The following is a 25,772-nucleotide window of genomic DNA, read 5'->3' on the forward strand; positions in this document are numbered from 1 at the left end:
GGCGGAGCGGACAATTGCAAACTGGTTTCATGACGGCGTGAAACTGATTTTTGGCCTTCCCGCCATATTGTCCACTCACACCCGCCTTTGATGCCCAACGCCAATGGGCACGGAAAATTGCACCCTGAGTGTTTCATTCACATCTTTGTGAATGCATTTTACTCAAATAAATTAGGAGAGAAACTGTTGATGCAGAATTCACCAACTTAATGAGTATGGAATTAATAAATATTTTTGTTGTTACATTTTTAGTTTCATGACTATAGTACAATACTAGCACAATTCTGACAATAGTGTTGCATTATTTACATGAGAAGTCAGGTCTGCTTTTGAGATAAAGCTTACAAATGTGATTCAGAAAGAGCACTACAGATTAGCCCCATAGAAACATCACTCAAATATTGGCACTTCTGCGTTTCCGACCACATGTTTCTAGTTATTGCTTAATTGTCACACCAGGGCTCTTTGAGTTTGAAGTGGATCGAGATGATTAAGTGGAGAGTGGCTCACTCGTGCTGGTGAGTGGCTACACGGTCCCTGAATGTCTGAAACTTCTACAATGAGGTGGCTGAGTCATGATAGTCAGTTGCATCAGTGAACCATTATTGCTGAGATCAATCAGGCAGAAGTAGGAGGGATGAATCCACACTGGTCAGAACTGGGTAGAATTTAGATTGGTATCAGATATAGGGCATAAACACCTCAGATTTCTGAAAGCTCAAACTTTGGCCTCTGACTTTAAGGGGGCCAATTTTCCGCAGTTGAGTTTTGGCTTCGGTTAAAAACTCACCTTCTGCAGCAAAAATGCGGCTGGAGTTTTTTAACCCCTGAATCTTACTTAACACCTGGGTAGGCAGTCCGGAGACCACTTAATGCTAAGTGGCAGAATTGCCTGCCAGGCCATCCCTCCTGGATCCCCACAATCAGGAGGTGCATGCTGTGATTGTGGCAGGGGAAGTCGATGCTTTCCGTGTGGAGTCTGGAGGATTACTTTGCTTCTCTCATTGCACAAGAAATCATAAAATTAGGGAATCGTAGAAACTTAAAGAATAGAGTGATGCCACTTGGCTCATTGTGACTCTGCTGAATTTTTGAAAGAGCAGTTACACTTATTTCCACATCCCCACTTTTTAGCTATAACCTTGTAAACTCCTAAACCTCAAGTCCCTGTCCTTCACCCATTTAAAACTATTTATAGCATCAGCTTCCACTACCTTTACAGGTAGACTATTCCAGACCTTGGAGTACACACCAGGAGGTAACGGGACAAGTAAATGAGGTGATTGAGAAAGCCTATGGGATGCTTCTTTTTATTAGCTGACGCGTAGAATAGGAGAGCAGAGAGGTTATGCTAGAACTCTATAAAACAGCAGTTCAGCCTGAGCTAGCGTACTGCATACAGTTCTGCGTATCGCATTAATGGAAGGATGTTTTCACATTAGAGTGAGTACAGGGGAAATTAAATGAAGATGTTGTATAGGAATGGAGAATTTTAGCTATGAGGAAAGATTGGGTGAGTTGGAATTGTTTTCTTTGGAACAGAGGAGGTTAAGGGGGGAATCAACTGAGGTTTATAAAATTGAGAGGTCTTGACAGATTGCATAGGATGGAGCTATTTTCCTTCATAGAGAGGTCATTAACTGGGGACATAGATTTAAAGTAATTGGAAGAAGGATAAGATGGAAGCTGAGGAGAATACTTTCATCCAGAAGATGGTGGAGGTCTGGAACCCATTGCCTGAAAGGGTGACAGAGGAATAAACCCTCATTACATTTAAGAAAACACTTGAATATGCACTTGAAGCCTTTTAACCTACAGTGCTATAGACCAAGAGCTGGAAAGTGGAATTAGGCCGTATAGCAATTTCTTGGGCAGCACAGACATGGTGGATCAAATAGCTTCCTTCAATGCTGTAAATTTTCGATGTTTCTATGAGCTGAATTTTATGGTCCCATGGTGGCGGGTTTGTAGCTGGGGGGGGTACCCATAAAATTCCCCGGGCAGACCTCCCGCCACCCAGTTACTGGCCACTTAAAGGCCATTTTTCATCCGGCCTCAATTTTGAGTCTGATGGGAGGAGTTCAGGGGCGGGAAGAGCCTGGCAGGTAACCCTGCTCAGGCCTTGGTGGAATTGGGCATGGGGTATGTGCCTCCCTCAAGGGCCCCCTTTCTGCAACAGGCATTCCCCTTCCCAAAGGTCAGCATCCAGGGGGACTACCTCCCCCACCTCAGCTTTCCATCAAGACCCCTGATCTCTGTCCCCACCACTCGGGTATCACCTCCTCTTTCCATTGTGTGATCCCCAGCACTTACTTGCTCCTGGACTCTGGGACTGAGAATCTGGGGACTGCTCATAGTCCGGCCTTGCCCACTGCTGCTACTGGCACTGTTGGGACTGGCCAGCAGCTCTCTGAGATGGGACTTCTGCCTGAATGCAGGGCAGAAGCCCTGTCTCCAGCCAATTAGCGCTCCTCAGAACGTTAAATGGCTGTGGGATTGCAGTGATCGGTGGGGGTGCGTTAAACTGAACTGTGTTGTGGTCATTGTTAGCTAGATGATTGCCTACTGTAATATGTTCCACTTGCTCCATTTCATTTTCTAGAACGGTTTCCTTCCTTGTTAGGCAGGAGACCTACTGATTGAGAAAGTTCTCTTTTGTGCATATCAGAAATTCCCCTCCTTCTCTACTTTTAGCAGTATGTTTTCCCAGTCTATATTAGGGAAAGTAAAAATAGGATTAAAGTTACATTTTTAGGCCTCCTCTGTCCCTAACCCACTTCCTCATTAGGCTGGCCTGTTGAGAAACTCCCTGACCCTTTTCATTCAGTCACCCAGTAAAAACCTGTTGATGTCATCGGTACTAGCATGCTCATGGTAAAAAGGAGAGCAGGTTAAAATAGTGGCGAAACAGCTCCTGGAGACTCCAGAGAGTGCAAATGACCTGAATTGATTTTAATTGTCAAGCTGTCTGGTTTCTGTTGGGAAGATAGGGTTAAAATTGCCCTCTTCAGCTACAGGGACTCAAACCATTTGATAAAACAAGATTATTAAAAAACTTGAGAAAGTATAAAGATAGAAGATTGGACCCTTGGGGACCGAATGGTATATTTCTTATTCTAAGGGCTTGGTAGTGAGGCAGTTGTAATGATCTCTGGTGGCTCATTAGGGAAGGATTTATGTACCTGCCATTACAGGAATGTAGTAGAGGGCATCAGTTTAATCTCTATTGGTCGAATGGGGAGAAGCCATGGACCCATCTTACTAAGGCCCTCATGGGAAACAGCCATGGCTAAAAATTCTAAAACTGATAAATTTAAAGAGATAGTCTATTTTCCATTGGTCTCAGTTTTTCTTTAAATTATTTGTTCACGGAATGTGGGCATCACTGGCTAGGCCAGCATTTATTCCCCATCCCTAATTGCAGTTGAGAAGGTGGTGGTGAACTGCCTTCTTTATGTGCAACAGTCCATGTGGTGTAGGTGCTCCCACAGTGCTGCTAGGAAGGGAGTTCCAGGTTTTTGACCCAGCGACATTGAAGGAATGGCGATATCGTTCAAGTCAGGATGGTTTATGACTTGGAGGTGAATTTGCAGGTGATGGTGTTCCCATGCATCTGTTTCCCTTGTCCTGCTGGGTGGTAGACGTCATGGGTTTTGAAGGTGCTGTTAAAGGAGCCTTGGTGAGTTGCTGCAGTGCATCTTGTAGATGGTACACACTGCTGCCATTGTGCATCAGTGATGGAGGGAGTGAATGTTTAAGGTGGTGGATGTGGTGCCAATCAAGTGGGCTGCTTTGTCCTGGATGGTGTTGAACTTCTTAAATGTTATCAGAACTGCACTCATCCAGGCAAGTGGGGAGTACTCAATCACATTAGTGATTTGTGCATTGTAGATGGTGGGCAGGCTTAGGGGAGTCAGGAAGTGATTTACTTGCTGCACAGTTCCCAGCCTCTGACCTGCTCTTGAAGCCACAGTATTTATATGATTAGTCCAGTTTAGTTTGTGATCAATGGTAACCCCCAGGATGTTGATCGTGGGGGATTCGATGACAATAGTGACGTTGAATGTCAAGGGGCGGTGGTTAGATTCTCTTTTGTTGGAGATGAACATTGCCTGCCATTTGTGTGGCATGAATGTTACTTACCATTTATCAGCCCAAGCCTGAATGTTGCTGCATATGGACGCAGACTGCTTCAGTCTCTGAGGAGTCATGAATGGTGTTGAACATTGTGCAATCAGCAGTTAACATGCGAAGGTCATGAAGCAGCTGAAGCTGTTTGGACTGAGGACACTTACCCCAAGGAACTCCTACAGTAATATACTGGGTCTGAGATGATTGACCTCCAACAACCACAACCATCTTCCTTTGTACTAGGTATGACTCCAAACAGTGGAGAGTTTTCCCCTGAATCCCATTGACTCCAGTTTTGCTAGGGCTCCTTGATGCCACTTGGTCAAATGCGGCCTTGATATCAAGGGCAGTCACTCACCTCACTTCTAGAGATCAGCTCTTTTATCCATGTTTGAACCAAGGCTATTGTGAGGTCAGGAGCTGAGTGGCCCTGATGGAACCCAAGCTGAGTGTCAGTAAGCAGGTTATTGCTGAGAAAGTGCCGCTTGATAGCACTGTTGATGACCCCTTCAATCACTTTGATGATGATCGAGAGTAGATTGATGGGGCGGTAATTGGTCAGATTGGATTTGTCCTGTTTTTTGTGGACAAGACATACCTGGGCAATTTTCCACATTGCTGGGTAGATGCCAGTTTTGTAGCATGGGTTAGCTTAGGGGTTCGGCAAGTTCTGGAGCACAAGTCTTCAGCACTATTGCCAAAATGTTATCAGGGCCCAAGCCTTTGCAGTATCCAGGGCCTTCAGCCAGTTCTTGATATCACGTGGGGTGAATCGAGTTGGTTGAAGACTGGCATCTTGATGCTTGGGATCTCAGGACGAGAATATATATCTTTCTTTTCCCAACTATTTTTAAATTTATTTCGATCTATTGTTTTATCTCCACCTTTTAGCCCATTTCAATCCCTTCCCCCCCACCCCACCCCCACTAGGGCCATCTGCCACTAGCTTGTCCTACTTGCGACCATTAATGTCTCCATTAGCACATTCCTTAGATAATATCACCACCGTCAACTCCCCTTTGTCCTTTTGTCGATGACATCTCTTCTTTGCCTCCACCTATCACTGGTCCCCTATCCAGCTCTACCTGTCCCCCCCCCCCCCCTCTATCAGCTTATACTTCACCTCATTTCTCCATTTCCTTAGTTCTGGTGAAGAGTCATATGGACTCAAAACGTCATCTGTATTCCTCTCCGCTGATGCTGTCAGACCTGCTGAGTTTTCCCAGGTATTTTTGTTTTTGTTTCAGATTTCCAGCATCTGCAGTATTTTGCTTTTACCAGAACTAGGGGGCACTGTTTTAAAATTAGGGGTTGCCCTTGTCGGGCAGAGATGAGGAGAAATGTTTTCTCCCAGAGGGTTGTGTGACTTTGGAATCCTGCCTCAGAAGGTGGTGGAAGCGGGATCAATGAATATTTTTAAGGCAGAGCTAGATAGATTCCTGTTAGACAAGGGAAGCAAAGATTATTGGGGTAGATGGGAATGTGGAACTTGAAACACAAACAGATCAGCCATGAACGTATTGAATGGCAGAGCAGGCTCGAGGGGCTGAATAGCCTACTTCTGTCCCTATTTTGTATGTTTGTATGTACTTCTTTGGCTGTAAAATGCTTTGGAACATTGTGAGGTTACGAAAGGTGCTATATAAATACAAATTCTTTCTTTTACATGACAATTCGTGTCATTAGTATAAATACTCACCTCCTTGGGGAAAGAACTGTGCATAAATCTCTTTGAATGTCTCTTCATTGACTATCCCACTGGGACATTCCTGTGGATAAGCACAAAGAAAATGAATAAATCCTATATACTGAAACCAAGTGTAATTTCATACATATCTGCATACTAACTTCACAACCACAGTGAGTTATGCACTTTATACATCAGTGTTTGTGCTCATAGTAAAGAAAATAATGGATAACATTACAAATCATTTGATGCTGTTGTGATTTCTTAAATGTCCAGTTTAATTCTATTGCCTGGCACTAGGATTAGACATCTATTTAAATATTGATTTGGTTTCTGATGCAATGCTGCATTGTGCTGTTCTCCAAATTAATAGCGACAAATAGTTACTGGTTTGAAAAATTGTGAAATTTCCTGCAATGTTAGCGAGCAAGTGAAAAATTGTCAATACAGCTGAAATATATTGTGCAAATGAATTACAATTGTCTAGTGAGTGCTCTGTTATGTCAGGCACATTTTCTGCATCAAGACTTTAACTGGCATTTTGGGACAATGCACAAATATCTTGGAGGAACTCTGTGTTGGACTGCCTGCAGAAACATTTCACTTGAACCAAAAATTGAGATGATAATTAGATTTTTAAATAATTAATTATTAACTACAGTAGATGTTTAGCCAATTGTTCTAACATCATAGCAGGAGATGGTTATAAATTTTGGGAAGATCTACAGAAAACTAATTAAAAAAAACACCACTTTTAACTGACAGAGAAATGTTATGTTTGAAGATAGTCATGTTCATATTTCTCATGAAAGGTTGTTGACCTGAAGCATTTACTCTGTTCCTCTATCAACAGAAGCTGCTAAACTGCTGATTATTTGTAGCATTTTCTGTTTTTATTTTAGATTTACGGCATCTACAGTGTTTTGCTTTTGGATTAATTTCTAATCTTCTTCTTGAAATTATATACAACATTTTGATAATATTTTACATAAGCTCGACAGAAAAAGTAATTGTTGTTGAATTATAGCTAACTTCACACTTATCAAATTGATTTGTGGTATTCTCTGCTTTTAAAGGTGGCAGAGAGCTTTTGGGCACATGGCATCATATATTGATGTTTTATGGAGAGTTTGGCAGTCAGTTTACATACATGATGATCTAAACAACAGGTTCTTGGTATTATGTATGATTATTTGAAAATTGAGGTGCTAAGGCAAGATACTTCCTCAACATAATAGGAGAAGATGGAGGTTAAGACTACATGTATCTCCTCATGACTGTTTCACAGAGGACATCAACAGAACTCAGGGGGCAGGTTAGCTACTGTCCTTGTATAGATACTTAACTGCGGGACAAAAAATTTAGGGGATAAAAGTACTAGGTGTTCTATAGTGTTAGTGAATATTTACCACAATACAAAAGCAAGTGAGGCCTTTGAAACACTTGTTTACTTTAGAATAGACTGAAAAGAAAGTTCCTGAAGCAACTTTCTTGGATTGTAGCCTTCCTTCTTGGAACATGTGCAACAGCATTGTGGTTGTATGAATGGTAAGCTCCTTACACAAAAGTGCAACACACAACTCACATTACCTACCCAACAATAACCTGCTCCGCTGTTCCAGCAAGGCCACTCAGTTTCTGCCCTCATTGCAGTCTTGGTTTAAACATGAACAAAAGAGCTGAACTCCAGAGGTGAGATGGGAGTGATTGCCCTTGACATCAAGGCAGCATTTGATCAAGTGTGGCATCAAGGAGCCTTGACGAAATTGAAGTAAATGAGAATCAGGGGGAAAGATCTCCACTAGCTGGAGCTATACCTAGCACAAAAGAAAATGGTTGTGGTTGTTGGAGACCAATCATCTCAGCCTCAGGACATCATTGCAGGAGTTCCACAAGGCAGTGTCCTTTTTTTATTCATTGACAGGCTGTGGGCATTACTGGCTAGGTCAGCATTTATCGTACATCCCTAACACCCTTGAAAAGGTGGTAGTGAGCTGACTTCTTGAACCGCTGCAGTCCATGTGGTGTAGGTACATCTACAGTGCTGTTAGGAAGGGAGTTCCAGGATTTTGACCCAGCGACAGTGAAGGAATAGTTATATTTTCCAAGTCAGGATGGTGAGTGGCTTGAAAGGGAACTTCCAGGTGGTGGTGTTCCCATGTATACGCTGCCTTTGTCCTTCTTGATGTTAGTGGTTGTGGGTTTGGAAGGTGTTGCCTAAGGAGTCTGCAGTGCATCCTGTAGATGGTACACACTCATGTCACTGTTTGTTGGCAGTGGAGGGAGTGAATGTTTGTGGATGGGTTGCCAATCAAGCAGGCTGCTTTGTCCTGGATGGTGTCAAGCTTCTTGAGTGTTGTTGGAGCTGCACTCATCCAGGCAAGTGGGGAGTATTTCATCACACTCCTGACTTGTGCCTTGTAGATGGTGGACAGGCTTTGGGGAGTCAGGAGGTGAGTTACTCACTGCAGGATTCCTAGCCTCTGGTCTGTTCTTGTAGTCACAGTATTTATATGGCTAGTACAGTTTAGTTTCTAGTCAATGGTAACCCTCAGGATGTTGAGATGTGTGGGATTCAGCGATGGTAATGCCATTGAATGTCAAGAGGTGATGGTTGGATTCTCTCTTGTTGGAGATGGTCATTGCCTGGCACTTATGTGGCACGAATGTTACTTGTCACTTGTCAGCCCAAGCCTGGATATTATCCAGGTCTTGCTGCATTCGGACATGGACTGCTTCAGTATCTGAGGAGTCGCAAATGGTGCTGAACATTGTGCAATCATCAGCGAACATCCCCACTTCTGACCTTATGATGGAAGGAAAAACATTGCTGAAGCAGCCCAACCATCTTCAGCTGTTTAATCAATGACCTTCTCTCCATCATAAATTCAGGGGTGCTGATGATTGCAGAGTGTTCTGCACCATTCACAACGTCTCAGATACTGAAGCAGTCTGTGCCCACATGCAACAAGTCCCGAACAACATCTGGGCTTGGGCTTTGTGGCACAAATGCCAGGCACAGGCCACCTCCAACAAGGGAGAACCTAACTACTTCCCCTTGACATTCAACATCCTTATCATTGCTGAATCCCAGTGTGCCCATTTGCCCCAAAAGAAGTTGATTAGTTTCTTCTGTATCTTGGTGACAAACTCAGGGGGAGGGATCAAAGTGACCAACTGCTGCCATAGTGGCCACCAGTTGGTTTATCATCAGCACTCGATCTCTGTAGGATAGCACTTGGAGCAGTCCTGTCTGGTGCCCTAGGCGAGTGGCGACTTTGGCCTCCAGCTCTTTGACAGTTTTCTGGTCAGGCCTCCTTGGCAAGGCTAAGATAGAATCAGAGGGAGAGGAGTTGGGTGGCACTCCAGGGAAAAGGCTTGAGCTCCTCCAGCAGGGATTCCATCCACCAGTGACCTACCAAGAGTCTAGAACATTTTTCCCAATTGATCCTGGCAGGGAATACTGGGGAGTAGACCTGCTGGCACTCATGCATCCTCCGCAGGTCAATGGGATTTGTGACCATGAGGAGCAGGTCATTAGTGTAAGCCCCGCAAAGCCAGTCCTGTCAACCTCCTCTGCAAGAGACACAGGAAAGGCTCCATACAGATGGGATATAACTGACTGCTGACGCACCTCTCTCCTAAAGTGAAGGAGTGTCATCAAGGACACATTAACCTTTATTGGACACTTCATGGCGGCATACAGAATGCAGATCCAGGCAATGGATCAGGTCTTGGGCCAAACAGGAGTTGTCTTGGATTGTCTAGCCAAGAACCACATAGAACTGGTCAGGATGGATCATGTGGGCCAGCATGGTGCCCACAGGAGAGGGGTATCTCCCCAGTCACCAAACTTTCCTACAGGACCCCTGTAGTCACCCACCTCTCTGCACACCCCCACCCCAACGCAGAACGTCCCAGAATGCCCTGTGGAACTCCATTGTCAGCCTGTCCAGCCCCCAGTGACTTGCCCCTTGCGAGCTGGTCAAAGGAACCTAACAGGTCAAGGGCACCTAGCTCTGCTAGGCTAAACACAACATCGAGCCACACGGCACCCTCTGGGCCAATCTCCGGTAGGTTCTCCCACAAAGCTCTGTGAGCATCCCACTGGATGGATCTGGAGAATAAAGCACTGTAATTAGCTCGGCCTGGGTTCCCTCCGGATCCAAGACCAGGGATCTGTCATCAGCCAGCAGCCCTAAGACCTGCATGAGTAGAAGAAGATGGAACCTCGCCCAAGTCATAAAGGACCTCATCAACGTGCCTAGGGACCCAACAAGCTGCAGGTCCCTTAGTTCGTCCTGTATGATCTTACTATAGGGTCCATAGCAATATCCCTCCTCACCATCCAGCAATCACTGTTCTCTTCCAGAAAACCAATTAGTGAAGTATAGAACAGCCACCAATCTTTTGCACACTTTTATAATTTTTTACCTACACAGTTACAGATTACAAGCAAACATTTCCTAACCCAACACCCATGCTTCAAGTCGGGCTAGTTATACCTCTTTTGTAGAACCATTATCAATAAAGTGCCCCATTTTAAAGGGGCGCTACTGAGCTACTGTAATAAAAACGAACAAAACAAAAACAGAACAAAACTTTAAAGGAAACTTAACTTAAATTAAAATGACATTCCTGAGGTCCATGATGTAGTCCAGTCCCTCTGGTTCCCACCAATCATGGAATCAGTCTACATTATAAGGATAGAAATGAATCCCCAGTTAATGCCCACAACCTGCCTAATATTAAACACAATTAATATACAGTTAACATGTGAGCTTCTCCAATTTTCCCAAAAGTGAACTAATTAATACTTTAGTGAGATGAAGCCAAATATAAATCAACAAATTATTTTAAAAATGTTTTTATTATTCATTCATGGGGTGTGGGCGTTTCTGTCTGGGCGAGCATTTATTGCCCATCCCCAATTACCCTTGAGAAGGTGGTGGCTTGCTAGGCCATTTCAGAGGACATTTACGAATCAACCACATTGCTTTTGGTCTGGAGTCACATGTAGACCAGACAAGGACAGCAGATTTCCTTCTCTAAAGGGCATTAGTGAACCAGATGGGTTTTTACAACAATCAACAATGGTCATCATTAGACTTTTAATTCCAGATTTTTACTGAATTCAAATTTCACCATCTGACGTGGTGGGATTCAAACCCGGGTCCCCAGAGTATCACCCTGGGTATCTAGAGTACTTGCCCAGTTACAACAATTTTACAATTGTTAAGTGAACAAACAGAATAAATATCATAATATTTCAATCAAAATTCAGTATTGGTCCTTGTAAAAAAGAAAATCATAAATCTTCCACAACCTCCTTGCTGGTGGGCGAAGTATTAACTTTCTGCCAACCCTTCCTGAAGTCCTGGCTGGTTCCATTATAAAAGGAGGAAGTGTTCATTTCTTGTGTATCTTTCTCTCTTAGTTTCTGACCTCTTGCTAGACAAAGAGGTCTTATGGTTCTGTGGGTGGTATCCCTGCCTCTGAACCACAAGGTTCTGTGTTTGTGCCTCAAGACATAACTGCACATAAGCAGTTGCAATTTCAGTGTGTTGTCAGAATGCCAGCTCTATGCATTAAAACAAACACGTTGGCTTGTGACAGACCTCGAGTTCCTCATTTTTAGGCCTGTGCAGTCCTTAACCAATTGCAACTTCTTATGTTTAGTCCACCTGTCATTTAGCAACTGTTCTCTCTGTAAAACATGCTTCTAACATTCAGTAAGTGATGAAGATATATAATCATGAAATTTCAGGAGATGAGATTCTCAACTTCCAATGTGGAGAATTGATTGTAATATTTAGTTTGAGGTCACTTTTTGGTAAAAATCAATAAAAAAGTATTTTGACTAAAATATCCAAGAAAATGTTCATTACCCAATCTGGGGTTTGAAATGATGGCTTTGGAGTCACATTATTTATCAAATGAGCCACGCAGGCTGTGTAGGAACACTCTGCACAAAGCCTTAATACACTGGATCTAGTTTAAGGAGGCAGCACTCACAAAATCTCATTGAGATTGCGATCCCATCACATTTGGGATCTGGGATGAATTGTTGACAGCAAATTATGTTTTACTACTTACTGCAGAGCTACAACGAAATGCTACAGTGGAATTCATGTTATCATGTCATTTGGTGATATTACTGACAACATATGTCAGTATTGTATTTTAATATTGGAATTCTCATGGGAAATCAGTACATTACAGTGCCAGAATTTTATGCTCCCCAGTTGGTTCTGAGGCAGGGTGGGGAGCGTGAAATTGCATGGACAGGATTACTTCTGGGTTCCCCCCCTCGCCCGACCTGGTAGCGACTTTATGTTGGGGCAGGCAGGGCGTCGGACAGGAAGCCTGCCCTAAATTTTTTAAAATTCATTCACGGGATGTGGGCTTCGCTGGTTGGGCCAGCATTTATTGCCCATCCTTAGTTGCCCTTGAGAAGGTGGTGGTGAGCTGCCTTCTTAGTTTCACTTTTGCATTGAGCAGAGCACAGACAAACAGCTACGATGTCTTCCAGCTTTATCCCCATGTATAACTGTTCTCATGTGCCTAGTCTTAATAAAGGAATCCACAATGCATTTACCCAATCCCTTATGAGTGATTAGGTATTATATCATTATAATAACATGACATGGTGATCAGCCATGGTGAAAGACAGGTAGCAGCAAGAGTAAGTACAGCTACAACATGGTGAACAGCCTTAGTTTGTGCCACACGGCATGAGGTGAACCTCTAATTTCTGGTCAGACCACAATGGAGTTACAACGTCGGAGAGTGTTGAGACTACTATCCAAATTCAAGATGTTTAAACAGCATACAGAGCTATGGTTTCTTGATTCAGGTGTGCCTGAGCCAGACAAACAAGCCATAAAAAAATAACCTAGCAACTGGGAATGAAGGTCTACAAAGACTGAACATTTCAGGATTAACAGAAGAAGGGCGAAAGGATGCCTAAAAGGTATGGGCCTGAATTTTACCTTTGGCAGGCGGGCATGATTGGTGGGCCCAGGAGCAGTTAGAAAATGGACCGCCGACTGCGATCGGCCTCCGACCGCAATTTTGTGCTGGCTGGCCAATTAACAGCCAGCCAGTGTGAAATGCGCACTGAAAAGCTCAGCACTGCCGTGGTGGGGGCGGGAATAGGGCGGACACTGATGTTTCCGCGGGCACGGGTGAGCACTGCAAGAAAGCTCCCTGAAGGCAGACAGCTGCCTCAGGAAGGTGCAGACCTGAAAATCATCAAATAAAGGTTTAGAAAGCTGCAAAAAAATGTCCATGCATCACAATCAATCACCTGAAAAATATTGCTGATAAGAATGCTGTCCACACATAATTATTTTTATTTTTATTTTTATCTCCTAACAGAAATTTCATCCGGCCCTTGGAATGAGCTTTGATTAAAAATGCAAAGGCTGCCTGGCCGATTTGGCCGCCTGGCCGATTTGCCCGTCTGCCAACTGTAAGGTTGGACAGGCCATGAAAAATTGGAAAAAAATGCACCGTTAATGGGCTTAATTGCCCTCTTAATTGTCAGCGGGCGCTCTTACGGCTTTTTCATGTGCTCGCCGAGCAAAATATTGCGCCTGATCAGGTCGGGCACACGCCCCCCTGTGGGATGTAAAATTCTGCCCATGGGCTACATTGGAAGACCTGTTTAGAATCAGATATAACTTCTGTATTATTTGACTAGAGTTCATGTCATTTTGACAACTGCCTACAGAATCCAAAGACCACTTCATCAGCAGATGCAGAGGAAAGGGTACGTACTGTGATTTTTCTATTGCAGGGCTAGCAAACAGAATTGCTGAGTTGGTGATCACATCCACTTCCATGGAAGCATTCCAAGAAAGGTCTTCTAGACAAGCCCAAAACTTATAACATCGAAGAGCTGTTCAAGGATGGACGTGAATACGAAGCGATCCTCGCAGGTTAATAAAGCTTGCTGGTCCTAAGTACAACCCAATTATTGACGCACTTACTAGAACACCCAAACCTAGCAAGACATGTGGGAGGTGTGATCTTCTGCATGCACCAAGGGATTCAATATTTCTGCAAGGCATGTGGCAGAAAGAGTCACTGGCAGCGGCAGTGCACTAGAGCAAAGGCTGATGCAGTTACAAAGAGCCATGCACTGATCCAAACAGACCATACACAATGGGTACCTTCAAGCAATAAGAATGACCATCCGGTATCCCATCAGAAACATATACATGAAATGATTGGCAAACCAGAAAATGACGATGTGCACAACAAGACAAAGAGCAGTGGACGCATGTTTCACACCATCAATCTCATGGAAATCCTAGATGCCATCACACCATCTGAAGTGTTTGTCAAGATTTGAATTATCTGCCCTAAGAAAGTTGGAATCATTAGAAGAATATAAGAGCACATAGATTGGTACAGTTCAATCACGTGTCATAAAGAAGGACAGATCATTGACAGTATACCTCGATCTATGATGTTTAAATGCAACTTTGAAACATTATTCTTTCAAAACACCCATATCAGAAGAGTTAAATCTGAGATTTGCAGGTGAAAAATTCTTCTCAAACTATGCCAACGATAGTTACTGCTCAGTACATCTCACGGAGAAGACCCAAAAACTTACTACATTCTGTACCCTGGCAAGTGATGCTATTTCCAATGACATCCTTTCAGGCTGTTAGCCAGGATCTCTTTCAAGCTCACATGGACCACATTACATGCACTGTACCAGGATGCATCTGTATCACAGATGATATAGCTGTTGTGGGAAGAACAAAGCAAAAACATGACCATAATCTGCACTTATTGATGCAAGTGGCACGTATTGAAGGATTGGTGTTCACATGCTGAAATGTGAAATCAACGTGCAGCAGATCAATTTCTTCAGTTCTCTTTATTCCAGTGCTGGCATATGACCCAATCCAAGTAAAATAGAGGATATTAAAGCCATGCCAACTCCCCATAATAAAGATGTTTAGGTCTCTGTAATCTCTTGTCTCCACACATTTCGCTCAAAAATTTTCATCACTATGGGAATTGTTGAGAAAGATGTGCCTTTCCTGTGGCAAGGAAATGACCAATATCTCTTCAAAACAATAAAATAGTCATCATCAGAAGCATCAACATTGCAATGTTATGGTCCAAGGGAGACAACTACCCTGGAGATGGATGCCTCACAGAAAGGTCTGGGAACATGCATGCTACAAAAAGGCGACCTGAATGCATTTACTTCAAAATCACAGCCCGTAGCACAATCCAACTACTCCAACAGCGAGTGGAAATTTAAGTGTTTGTAATCATGTGCTTTCATATCAATCTATTTGGCAAAAGATTTGTGGTATAGGCTGACCACAAACCACTGGAGATGTTTTGGTGAAAACCATTGACCAGTGCACCACCAAGATTGCAGCAAGTCTTGATAAAGATCCAAGAATACGGTTGGGAGATTCAGTATAAGTCAGGTAACTTGAGCATCACAATGAGTACACTGAGCAGATTGCCGAACCCAGTGAAAACAGAAGATATATCCCTAGATATACAAGTTGACTTTATTGATATTGAACTTGAAGATATTCTTCGAAGTGATCTAGTACATTTTGCACAATGCAAATGTCAGCAGCTACAAGAACAAATGGTGAAAGATTTCACACTGTAGAAACTGTGGAAAACCATAATTGAAGGTTGGCCTGATACAATTTGGCATGTTGGCCTGATTCGGTTCAGCACGTCCACAGACATGTGAGACCATTTTTGCCTCATTGGGATGAGCTGGGCATCTCCCGGGGAGTCATTTTTAAAGGTAGGCAGTTCACCATACCAGAATCTTGGTGACCTGAAGTCCTTTAACAACTTTATCACTCACACATAGGTATAGATTAGATGAAGAGACACGTAAGAGGGGCTGTCTATTGGCCAGCTATGAACAATGACATTGAAGTCATCGTCAAGAAGTGCGAGGCACGTCAAGAGCACGTCAATTGAACAATGTGTCAAGCACAACAATTGCACACACTCTAAGTGCTATTTTCAGTTTATTTGGTGTGTCTAGCGAGATCATTATGGTAAGCGGTCCCCAATTTATTCCAGGATATGTGTGAGAAGTGGAATTTCAATCACACTACTTTTTCTCCACATTACCCTAGATCTAATGTCCTAGCTGAAAGAATGATTTGCAACGTGAAATCCCTAATTCTCAAATGTAGACAGACCAAGCAAGATCTACACATTGCAATGTTACATCTGAAAGCGACACCTTTAAGTGCAACTCTTCCATCACTGGCAAAGCTCATTTTTGGCAGACCAGTGCATACCAATCTACCTACTCTTACCCATTCTACTCTCTCAGAAACTCCAGAGCAAGTTTTAAAACTGCAAGATGACCACGAATGTGCACAATTAAAAATGCAGGTACAGAATTGCCAAGTTTACAGCTGGGACAACAAGTTCATATCCAGAGTCCCACAGAAAGTATATGGGAACCAGCTGAGGTGACAAGGATTTGTTCTGAACCAAGGTCCTATGAAGTCATTACACACAAAGGCGCAATGGTGAGGTGTAACCGAGGACAATCAGATCCATTCCAGCTCCTCAACCACAGACTGTCCTATTGCATTTAGGCAAGTTCCCAAATGCAACCAGGAACAAATTCGAAAATGACAATCCCATGGATCACTGTAAGCAATTAAAAAAACCTCCAGGCAAGGTTATCATCACAAGATCTGCACATACCAGCAGATTATCATTATGCTTTAGAGACTCAAATTCATCAGTTCTATTCAGCTGTGTAATGGTAACTAGACATGAACATGTATTGTAAATAGTTACACTTCTTTGGAAGGGAGGAAAGTATCTTTAAGAAGAAAGGGGTACGTTGTAATATGCCTTTAATGGATAGCAGCATGCCATCACTAGAAGAGAAATGTGTCATGTGATCCAGTCTGATGTCTTCAAGCTTTATACCTATGCATATCTGTTCTCATAGTCTTAATAAATGAACCCACAATGTGTTTATCCAATCCCTTATGAGCAATTAGGTATTATGTCATTACATCATAATGACATATTTCCTGTCCACCAAGTTGGCTCCTTAGGGCGAAGTGTAGCACTTGATAAAGGGGAACTGCATAACTGAATTTCTAAGCCAGGAACTGTTGGAAACTGGCCTTTCAGGTCTTCTCTAGATCAAAAATAAGTATAGTATTGCTAGAAGCTGCCCTTGGCATGGACATACAACATTTGCATTGCCAGTCATGTCTTGAAAAATAATTATAATTATGCTTAGTAAAATGCAAAGTGTCAACTTGTCTCATTTGGTCCCACTCTCATTTCTGGCTCAGAAATTGAGTATGTAATCTAAACTGACATTGGAAGATTGCTGCATTATCTAAAGCACCAGATCTTAAATTTAGTTGAGGAAGAAAGCTCCTGTGATATTGTTTGAAGACGTTCAGAAAATTTTCCAAACATCCTAACAAAAGTCATTGCTATATCTGGGACTTTATTGTGTGTAAAATAGCAGTTGCATTTATCCACATAGCTACTGCATAATCTAATTAATTGCATGGACATTTCTGAGAAAAATGATTATGTACCAGGTAATTGGAAGTTCTTTCTTTATTAGTTCATTGCTTGCAACCTGTGAGTGGAACACAAATTCTTGAAAGTAATACAGTCATCACTGGGGACTTTAATCTTCATCTATAGTGGGTAAACCAATAATTTTGAGGAGGAGTTCACGGAATGCACGCAAGATAGGTTTCTCAATCAGTATATTGAACAATCAACTAGTAAACAGGCTATTTTAGATCTTGCATTATGCAAAGTGACAGGGTTAATCAATAACCTTGTAGTAAATGGGCTTCTGTGGGAGAGTGACTATAACATGGAATTTTGTATTGAGTTTGAGAGTGATTAAGTTATAAACTTAGATTGTAAATCTAACAAAGCAAACTATATGGGTATGAGGGCAATTTCGCTAAGGTAGATTGGGAAACCTCATTAAAAGATAAGACAGTAGATAAACAATACTGTACATTTAAAAAATTAATTGAAAATTTGCAGCAAATATACTTTTAGGAATAAAACACCCATGAGGAAAATGGTCCAACCGTGGCTAACAAGAGAAATTAAAAATTTAATTAAAGGATGAGACTTATACTGTTGCCAAATGAATAGTAAGCCTGAGGATTGAGAGGATTTTAAGCTTCGGAAAAGGTGACTATAAAATTATTAAAGAAAGAGAAAAGAGAATATGAGAGTAAACTAGCAAAAAGACATTTAAAACATGATAGAAGCTTTTATTGGTACACAAAAAAGGAAGAGATTAGCAAAAGTAAGCATGAACTCTTTAGAGGCAGAGGCAGGAGAAATTATAATGGGGGATAAGGAAATGACAGAGGCATTAAACAAATTATTTGTATTTGTTTTCATGGTAAAAGCGGCAAAAAGCTTTCCAGAAATAATGGGGAGTCAAGGGCAATGTACCCTCTTTTTTGTAGTACACAGCTGTTTAATTTAATTGCACAGTCAATATAAATTTGCACAGCCCTGCAAATGTGGTAATTAAAGGGGCCAACTTGTATGCGGCCTATGAGAGAACTTTCAGGTTGCTGTGTGGCTGCACAGCTTAGAGGAAACATTGATCAAGGATTAAGTCAGAATAAGGAACCGAAAGAAATTAGTATTAGTAAAGAAATAGTACTGGACAAATTAATGGGATTAATATAGACAATCACCTGGACATCCAGCCTAGCCTCCATGGGTTTTGATTTTTCAGAATTCCCAAGATTCTAGAACAGTCCCCGTGGATTGGATGACAGTAAACATAATCCTGCCATTCAAGAAAGGAGGGAGAGAGAAAGCAGGGAACTATAGGCACTATCAGTCGTTTAGAAAATGCTTGAACCTATTATTATTAGGGTTCGAATTAACAGGATAGATGAAGAGAACCAGTAGATGTAGTGTACTTGGATATTCATAAAGCATTTGACAAGACACCTCACAGGAGGTTAGTGTGTAAAATTAGGGCTCATGGGAACGGGCATAATATATCAACATGGAATGAGAATTGATTAAAGGACAGAAAACAGAATAGGAATAAACAGGTCATTTTCAGGTTGGCAGGCTAGAACCATAGAACCATTGAACACTACAGCACAGAAAACAGGCCATTCGGCCCTTCTAGTCTGTGCCGAAATATTATTCCGCTAGTCCCATTGACCTGCACCTCGTCCATAACCCTCCAGACCTCTCCCATCCATGTATCTATCTAATTTATACTTAAAATTTAAGAGTGAGCCCACATTTACCATGTCAGATGGTAGCTCGTTCCACACTCTCACCACTCTCTGAGTGAAGAAGTTCCGCCTAATGTTCCCCCTAAACCTTTCTCCTTTCACCCTAAAGCCATGTCCTCTCGTGTTTATTTCTCCTAATCTAAGTGGAAAGAGCCTACTCGCATTTACTCTGTCTATACCCCTCACAATTTTGTAAACTTTTATCAAATCTCCCCTCATTCTTCTACGCTCCAAGGAATAAAGTCCTAACCTGTTTAATCTTTCCCTGTAACTCAACTCCTTAAGACCCGGTAACATCCTAGTAAATCTTCTCTGCACTCTCTCAATCTTACTGATATCCTTCCTGTAGTTAGGCGACCAGAACTGCACACAATACTCCAAAGTTGGCCTCACCAATGTCTTATACAACCTCACCATAACATCCCAACTCCTGTACTCAATACTTTGATTTATGAAGGCCAGTATGCCAAAAGCTTTCTTTACAACCTTGTCTACCTGTGACGCCATTTTCAGGGAAAGTAGTGAAGAAGTAGGAAAGAAGTAGTGGGATTGTAAGGATCAGTGCTTGGGCCTCAGCTATTTACAGTCCATATGAATTACTTAGATGATGTAACCAAGTGTAACATGTCAGAGTTCACTAATAATCCAAAATCAGGTGGGAAAATAAGCTGTGAGGAAGATGCAAAGAGGCTACAAAATGATATAGACAGGTTAAATGAATGGGCAAGAATGTGGAAAATGCAATATAATGTGGAGAAATGTGAAATTAGCCACTTTTAATCAGAAAACTAGAAAAGCAGAATATTTTTCAAATGCTAGAAACTGAAAATTGTTGGTATTCAGAGGAACCTGAGTGTTGTTGTTCATGAATCACAGAAAGTTAATGTGCAGGTACAGCATGCAATTAGGAAGCCAAATGGCGTGTTAACCTTTATACAACACAGGAACATATGAAATAGGAGCAGGTTTAGGTCATTCTGATCCTCAAGCCTGCTCCATCATCCAAGAAGATCATGAATGACCTGATTGTGGCCTTAACTCCATTTTCCTGCCTGCAACCGCCCCCGCCCCCACCCCCTCCAAACCTCTCGCTGTCTCCACTCTGTTCCTCTACTGAGATCAAAACTATACACAGTACTCCAGGTGTGGTCCCACCAATACCCTTATCAGCTGTAACAAGACTTCCTTACTTTTATACTCCACCCCATTTGCAATAAAGTCAATGGGCAGGGTTTTGCCCTCATTGGGCGGGCTTGGCGGGGGCAAGCGGGAGTGGTTGGAAAGTTGCCCGCCGCCCACGGTTGGAGCCTGACCATGATTTTTCAGTGCTGCCTGTGTGCGGGGGTCGGGGGGGTGGGGGAGCAGGACGAGTGGGGAAATTTGTGTGTGCGCGCGGGTGTGCCCAGGTAAAGTTCCCTGTGGCACAGAGCTGCCTCAGGGAGATGAACAATTTTAAAATTAAAAATGAAGAATTTTAAAATGTTTTTAAAAATGTCACATGAGCAGGGATATGTTATTAACGAAATGTTAAAATTTTCATTTAATTTTTAATAGCTGTTGGAAACCTCATCCTGCCCTTGGATGAGGCTTCCTAAAAAATCCAAAGGCTGCTTGGCAATTTCGCCTGTGTGCCAACCATAAGGTTGGATGGACAGCAAAAAATTTAATTCAATTATTACTTTAATGGCCTTAATAAGCCTTATAATTGTCAGCGGGTGTGCTGCTGATTCCTGCGCGCGCCTGCCGACTGAAATATTGCGCGAGGGCACAATGACGTTGGGACGCTCGCCTGACGTCATCGTGCATCATTTTACGCTCATTTGGGTCAGGCGGCGCCCACCCGACGATCGGAAAATTCTGGCCAATGTTTCATTTGCCTTCCTAATCACTTGCTGTACTACTGTGCTAATGTCCTGTGACTCATGCACGAGGACATCTTTAAATACATTCAGATCCCCTTAAATCGCAGTATTCTGCAGTCTCTCCTATTTAAATAATATTCTGCTTTTCTATTCTTCCCTCTAAAATGGGCAAGCTCACATTTTCCCATAGTCTACTCCATCTGTCAAATTTTTGTCCACTCAATCTATCTATATCCCTTTGCAGACTCTTTTATGTCCTCATTACAACTTGCTTTCACATCTACAAAACATTGTTCCTTCACCCAAGTCATTAATATAGATTGCAAATAGCTGAGGCCACAGCGCTGATCTTTGGGGGCATTCTATTAGTTACAGTGTGTCAACCTGAAAATCACCTAATCTGTTTCCTGTTAGTTAGCCAATCCTTTGTCCATGTTAGTATATTTCCCTCATCACCATGAGCATGTTTAGTAACCTTTTTATGTGCCACCTTTCAAAGGCCTTTTGGAAACCCAAATATACGACATCTACTGGATCCCCATTATCCACACTGCTCATTTCATGCTCAAAGAACTCTAATAAATTTGTCAAACATGATTTCCCTTTCATAAAACTATGCTGACTCTGCTTGATTGTATTATGATTTTCTACATATCCTGCTACCATTTCTTTAATAAAGGATCCCAGGATTTTCTAAATGACAGGTGTTAGGCTGCCTGCCCTATAGTTTCCTGCCTTTGTTCTCCCTCCTTTCTTGAATACGGTGTTATGTTGTATTTTCATCCTGGAGGCAGGGGGCAGGAGTTGTGTGCCAAACAGCATAAGCATCAAGTGATGGACAGAGCTAAGCGATCCCACAACCAACGGATCAGATCAAAGCTCTGCAGTCCTGCCACATCCAGTCATGAATGGTGGTGGACTATTAAAAAACTCACTGAAGGAGGAGGCTCCACAAATATTCCCATCCTCAATGATGGAGGAGCCCAGCACATCAATGCAAAAAACAAGATTGAAGCATTTGCAACCATCTTCAGCCAGAAGTGCCGAATGGATGATCCATCTCATCCTCCTCTGGAGGTCCCCAGCATCACAGACGCCAGTCTCCAACCAATTTGATTTGCTCCACATGATATCAAGAAATGGCTGAAGGCACTAGATACTGCAAAGGCTATGGGCCCTGATAACATTCCGGCAATAGTACTGAAGACTTATGCTCCAGAACTTGCCGCACACCTAGCCAAGTTGTTTCAGTACAGCTACAACACTGGCATCTACCCGGCTATGTGGAAAATTGCCCAGGTATATCCTGTACACAAAAAGCAGGACAAATCCAACCTGGCCAATTACTGCCCCTTCAGTCTACTCTCGATCATCAGTAAAGTAATGGAAGGGGTCATCAACAGTGCTATCAAGTGGCATTTGCTTAGCAATAACCTGCTCACTGATGCCCAGTTTGGGTTCCGCCAGGGCTACTCAGCTCCTGATTTCATTACAGCTTTAATTCAAATATAGACAAAAGAGCTGAACTCCCGAGGCGAGGTGAGAGTGACTGCCTTTGACATCAAGGCAGCATTTGACCAAGTGTGGCATCAAGGAGCCCTAGCAAAACTGGATTCAATGGGAATCAGACTGAAAACTCTACACTGGTTGGAGTCATACCTAGCACAATGGAAGATGGTTGTGATTGTTGGAGGTCAGTCATCTCAGCTCCAGGATATCACTGCAGGAGTTCCTCACGGTAGTGTCCTCGGCCCAACAATCTTCAGCTGCTTCATCCATGACCTTGCTTCCATCATAAGGTCAGAAGTGGGGATGTTCGCTGGTGATTGCACAATGTTCAACACCATTCGCGACACTTCAAATACTGAAGGAGTCCATGCCCAAATGCAGTAAGGCCTGGACAACATCCAGGCTTGGGCTGACAAGTGGCAAGTAACATTCACGCTACACAAGTGCCAAGCAATGACCATCTCTAACAAGAGAGAATCCAACCATCGCCCCTTGATGTTCAATGCCATTACCATCACTGAATTCCCCACTATCAACATCCTGGAGGTTACCATTGACCAGAAACTGAACTGGACTAGCCATCTAAATACTGTAACTACAAGAGTAGGTCAGAAGCTAGGAATCCTACGATGAGTAACTTACCTCCTGACTCCCCAAAGCCTGTCCACCATCTACAAGGCACAAACCAGGAGTGTGATGGAATACTCCCCACTTGCCCAGATGAGTGCAGCTCCCACAACACTCAAGAAGCTTGACATCATCCAGGACAAAGCAGCCCACTTGATTGGCACCACATCCACAAACATTCACTTCCTCCACCACCGACGCACAGTAGCAGCAGTGTGTACCATCTACAAGATGCATTGCAGGAATTCACCAACAAGGCTCCTTCGGCAGCATCTTCCAAACCCACGGCTACTATCATCTGGAAGGACAAGGGCAGCAGATACATGGGAACACCATCACCTGGAAATTTACCTCCGAGTCACTCACCATCCTGACTTGGAAATATATTGCCCTTCCTTCGCTGTCGCTGGGTCAAAATCCTAAAACTCCCACCCTAACAGCACTGTGGGTGTACCTACACCACATGGTCTGCAGTGGTGCAAGAAGGCAGCTCATCATCACCTTCTCAAGGGCAACTAGGGATGGGCAATAAATGCTGGCCCAGCCAGCGAAGCCCACATCCCGTGGATGAATTTAAAAAATGTCATTAAAGGTGGTAGGACAGGTGGTGAGAGCAGTTAATGAAGTATACAGAGTATCTTGTATAGATTACAAGGGCAAGGAGGTTATATTGAACTTGTTTAGGACACTAGTTAGACCTTAGCTGTGTACAGTTCTGGGCACCACACTTTAGGAAGCATGTGAACACATTGGGGAGAGTGCAGAAGACGTTTACAAGAATGGTTCCAGTGATGAGAAACTTCAGTTATGAAGATAGATTAGAGGAATTGTAACTGTTCTCCTTGGAGAGGAGAAGGCTAAGGGGGAGAGTTGATAGAGATGTTCAAAATCATGAGGAGGCTGGACAGAGTAGATAGGGAGAAACTGTTCCCACTCCTAAGTGGTTCGAAAACGAGAGGGCACAGATTTAAAGTGGTTTGCAAAAGAACAAATGTGATGTGAGAAAAAACTTTTTTCATACAGTGAGTGGTTCAGGTCTGGAATGTATTACCTGGAAGCGTGGTGGAGGCAGGTTCAATTGAGGCATTGAAGAGGGTATTAGATGATTATTTAAATAGAAACAATGTGCAGGGTTACAGGGAAAAGGCAGGAGAATGGCACTGAGTCATAATGCTCATTCGGAGAGCCGGTGCAGACACGATGGGCCAAATAGCCTCCTCCTGCGCTGTAACAATTTTGAGATTCTTAAGATACTTGGCACGTTAGATGCTAGGAGGATATCTCCCCTGAGTGGGGAGACTAGAACTAGGGACATAGGGCTGAATTTTCGTGTTTGAAGTGGGAATTGGAAGTCAGGAAATTTCCCAACGTCAGATCCTGCCTCCTCCTTAGAAGTACCAGCTAGTGAGATTTTCATCCAGCAAAGGCAGGGACAGCCAGGACCGGCAAGCCCAAGGTGGTGATGGAGGTGGGCCAATGCCGAGGCAGCCAGGTTAAAGGAACAGCCTCCATTCGTAGAGACATCAGCCCAGTTCTGCAGATCAGTGTGAGACCACCATAACCCTCACCCTGGAATCTCCCTCACCTCCAATAGCCTCTACCCTCTCATCCACTTCAATTCCCCAATATCCCTTTACCTTCCTCAACATCTCCCTCAACCCTTTAACCCCCACCCCAACTCACTTAACAGTATCTACTATAAACAGAACTCAGGCCCTATAATAACATTTGGATGTCTTTGAAAAGCTCTTAAATTTGTCAAAATAAACATTTCTTGAAAAAGTCACTTAAAAAAACCATTATACTCTTCTGAAGTTCATAGATTTGTCAAAATAAATGAACTCACATTCCCTGCACAGCTATGTAAACTAAGCCTGCTGAGCAGAATGTATTGGTGGTTTGAAAGGAAGCCAAGCATTCAAAATGACATTCCCCTGAACAACTATGTAAACAACTCCTGCTGAACAGAATCCATTAGAGCTGTTAAAGACAGGCAAAAGCTCAGACATTTGTCAAAGCTATGAAACAGACAAACAGATGGTTAGGTTGAACATCAAAGAAAAAATGAAAGCAATGGGTCATTTCACACAATCAGCTCTGGATTTCAAACCAGACTGGCCTTTCCATATTGTACAATGCAGAATAACACCACACTAATGCATCTGGAGGCACATACAATTTTGCAATGCTGTTCTTTCCCTTGACAGCTTGCCAGTTGTCAGAAATAACAACTTGGCAACCATATTATTTAATGGTCACTTACTTTTTCCAGTCACATCACTATCACCGCCCACTTCATTAAAAACAGGTACAACTTAGTCTACAGCATTTCATGCTGACATATGAAGTAGGTGACACCTTTTATACTGACCAATCATATGGGTTCCCACCTCCAAGACATGATCCACTCATGGTTCATGACACCTTCCTGCTGGAGTGATTTACATTGCCTACCAAAACTCCCCTGTCTCCATCAAAATTGTGGAATTTCCAAAATGTTCATTTCCGCAATGGTGCCGGCAACATTGGGTCTGCAGCGTACAGGCTTCCGACTTGCCCCCTTTCCCAAGCTGATGAATATTGCTGGCACAGAAAGTGGGGGCAGGAATCCCAAATTGGAGTCCTGCCCACCATTTTTAAAGCCCACTCGATGCACTT

The 25,772-nt window shown here is 42.9% G+C and overlaps 1 protein-coding gene across 1 annotated transcript in view; it reads right to left on the reverse strand.

The window, feature by feature from the left end:
- The window catches only part of kcnip4a (potassium voltage-gated channel interacting protein 4a), a 417,695-nt gene that overhangs the window by 37,858 nt on the left and 354,065 nt on the right, over nt 1–25,772 (reverse strand). The window contains exon 3 of the mRNA XM_078545692.1: nt 5,831–5,900. Within this exon, the coding sequence (XP_078401818.1) occupies nt 5,831–5,900 (70 nt within the window). The remainder of the gene's footprint in view (nt 1–5,830; nt 5,901–25,772) is intronic.

The sequence above is a fragment of the Cetorhinus maximus genome, chromosome 1, assembly GCF_964194155.1.
Source record: "Cetorhinus maximus chromosome 1, sCetMax3.hap1.1, whole genome shotgun sequence".
Taxonomy (NCBI): domain Eukaryota; kingdom Metazoa; phylum Chordata; class Chondrichthyes; order Lamniformes; family Cetorhinidae; genus Cetorhinus; species Cetorhinus maximus.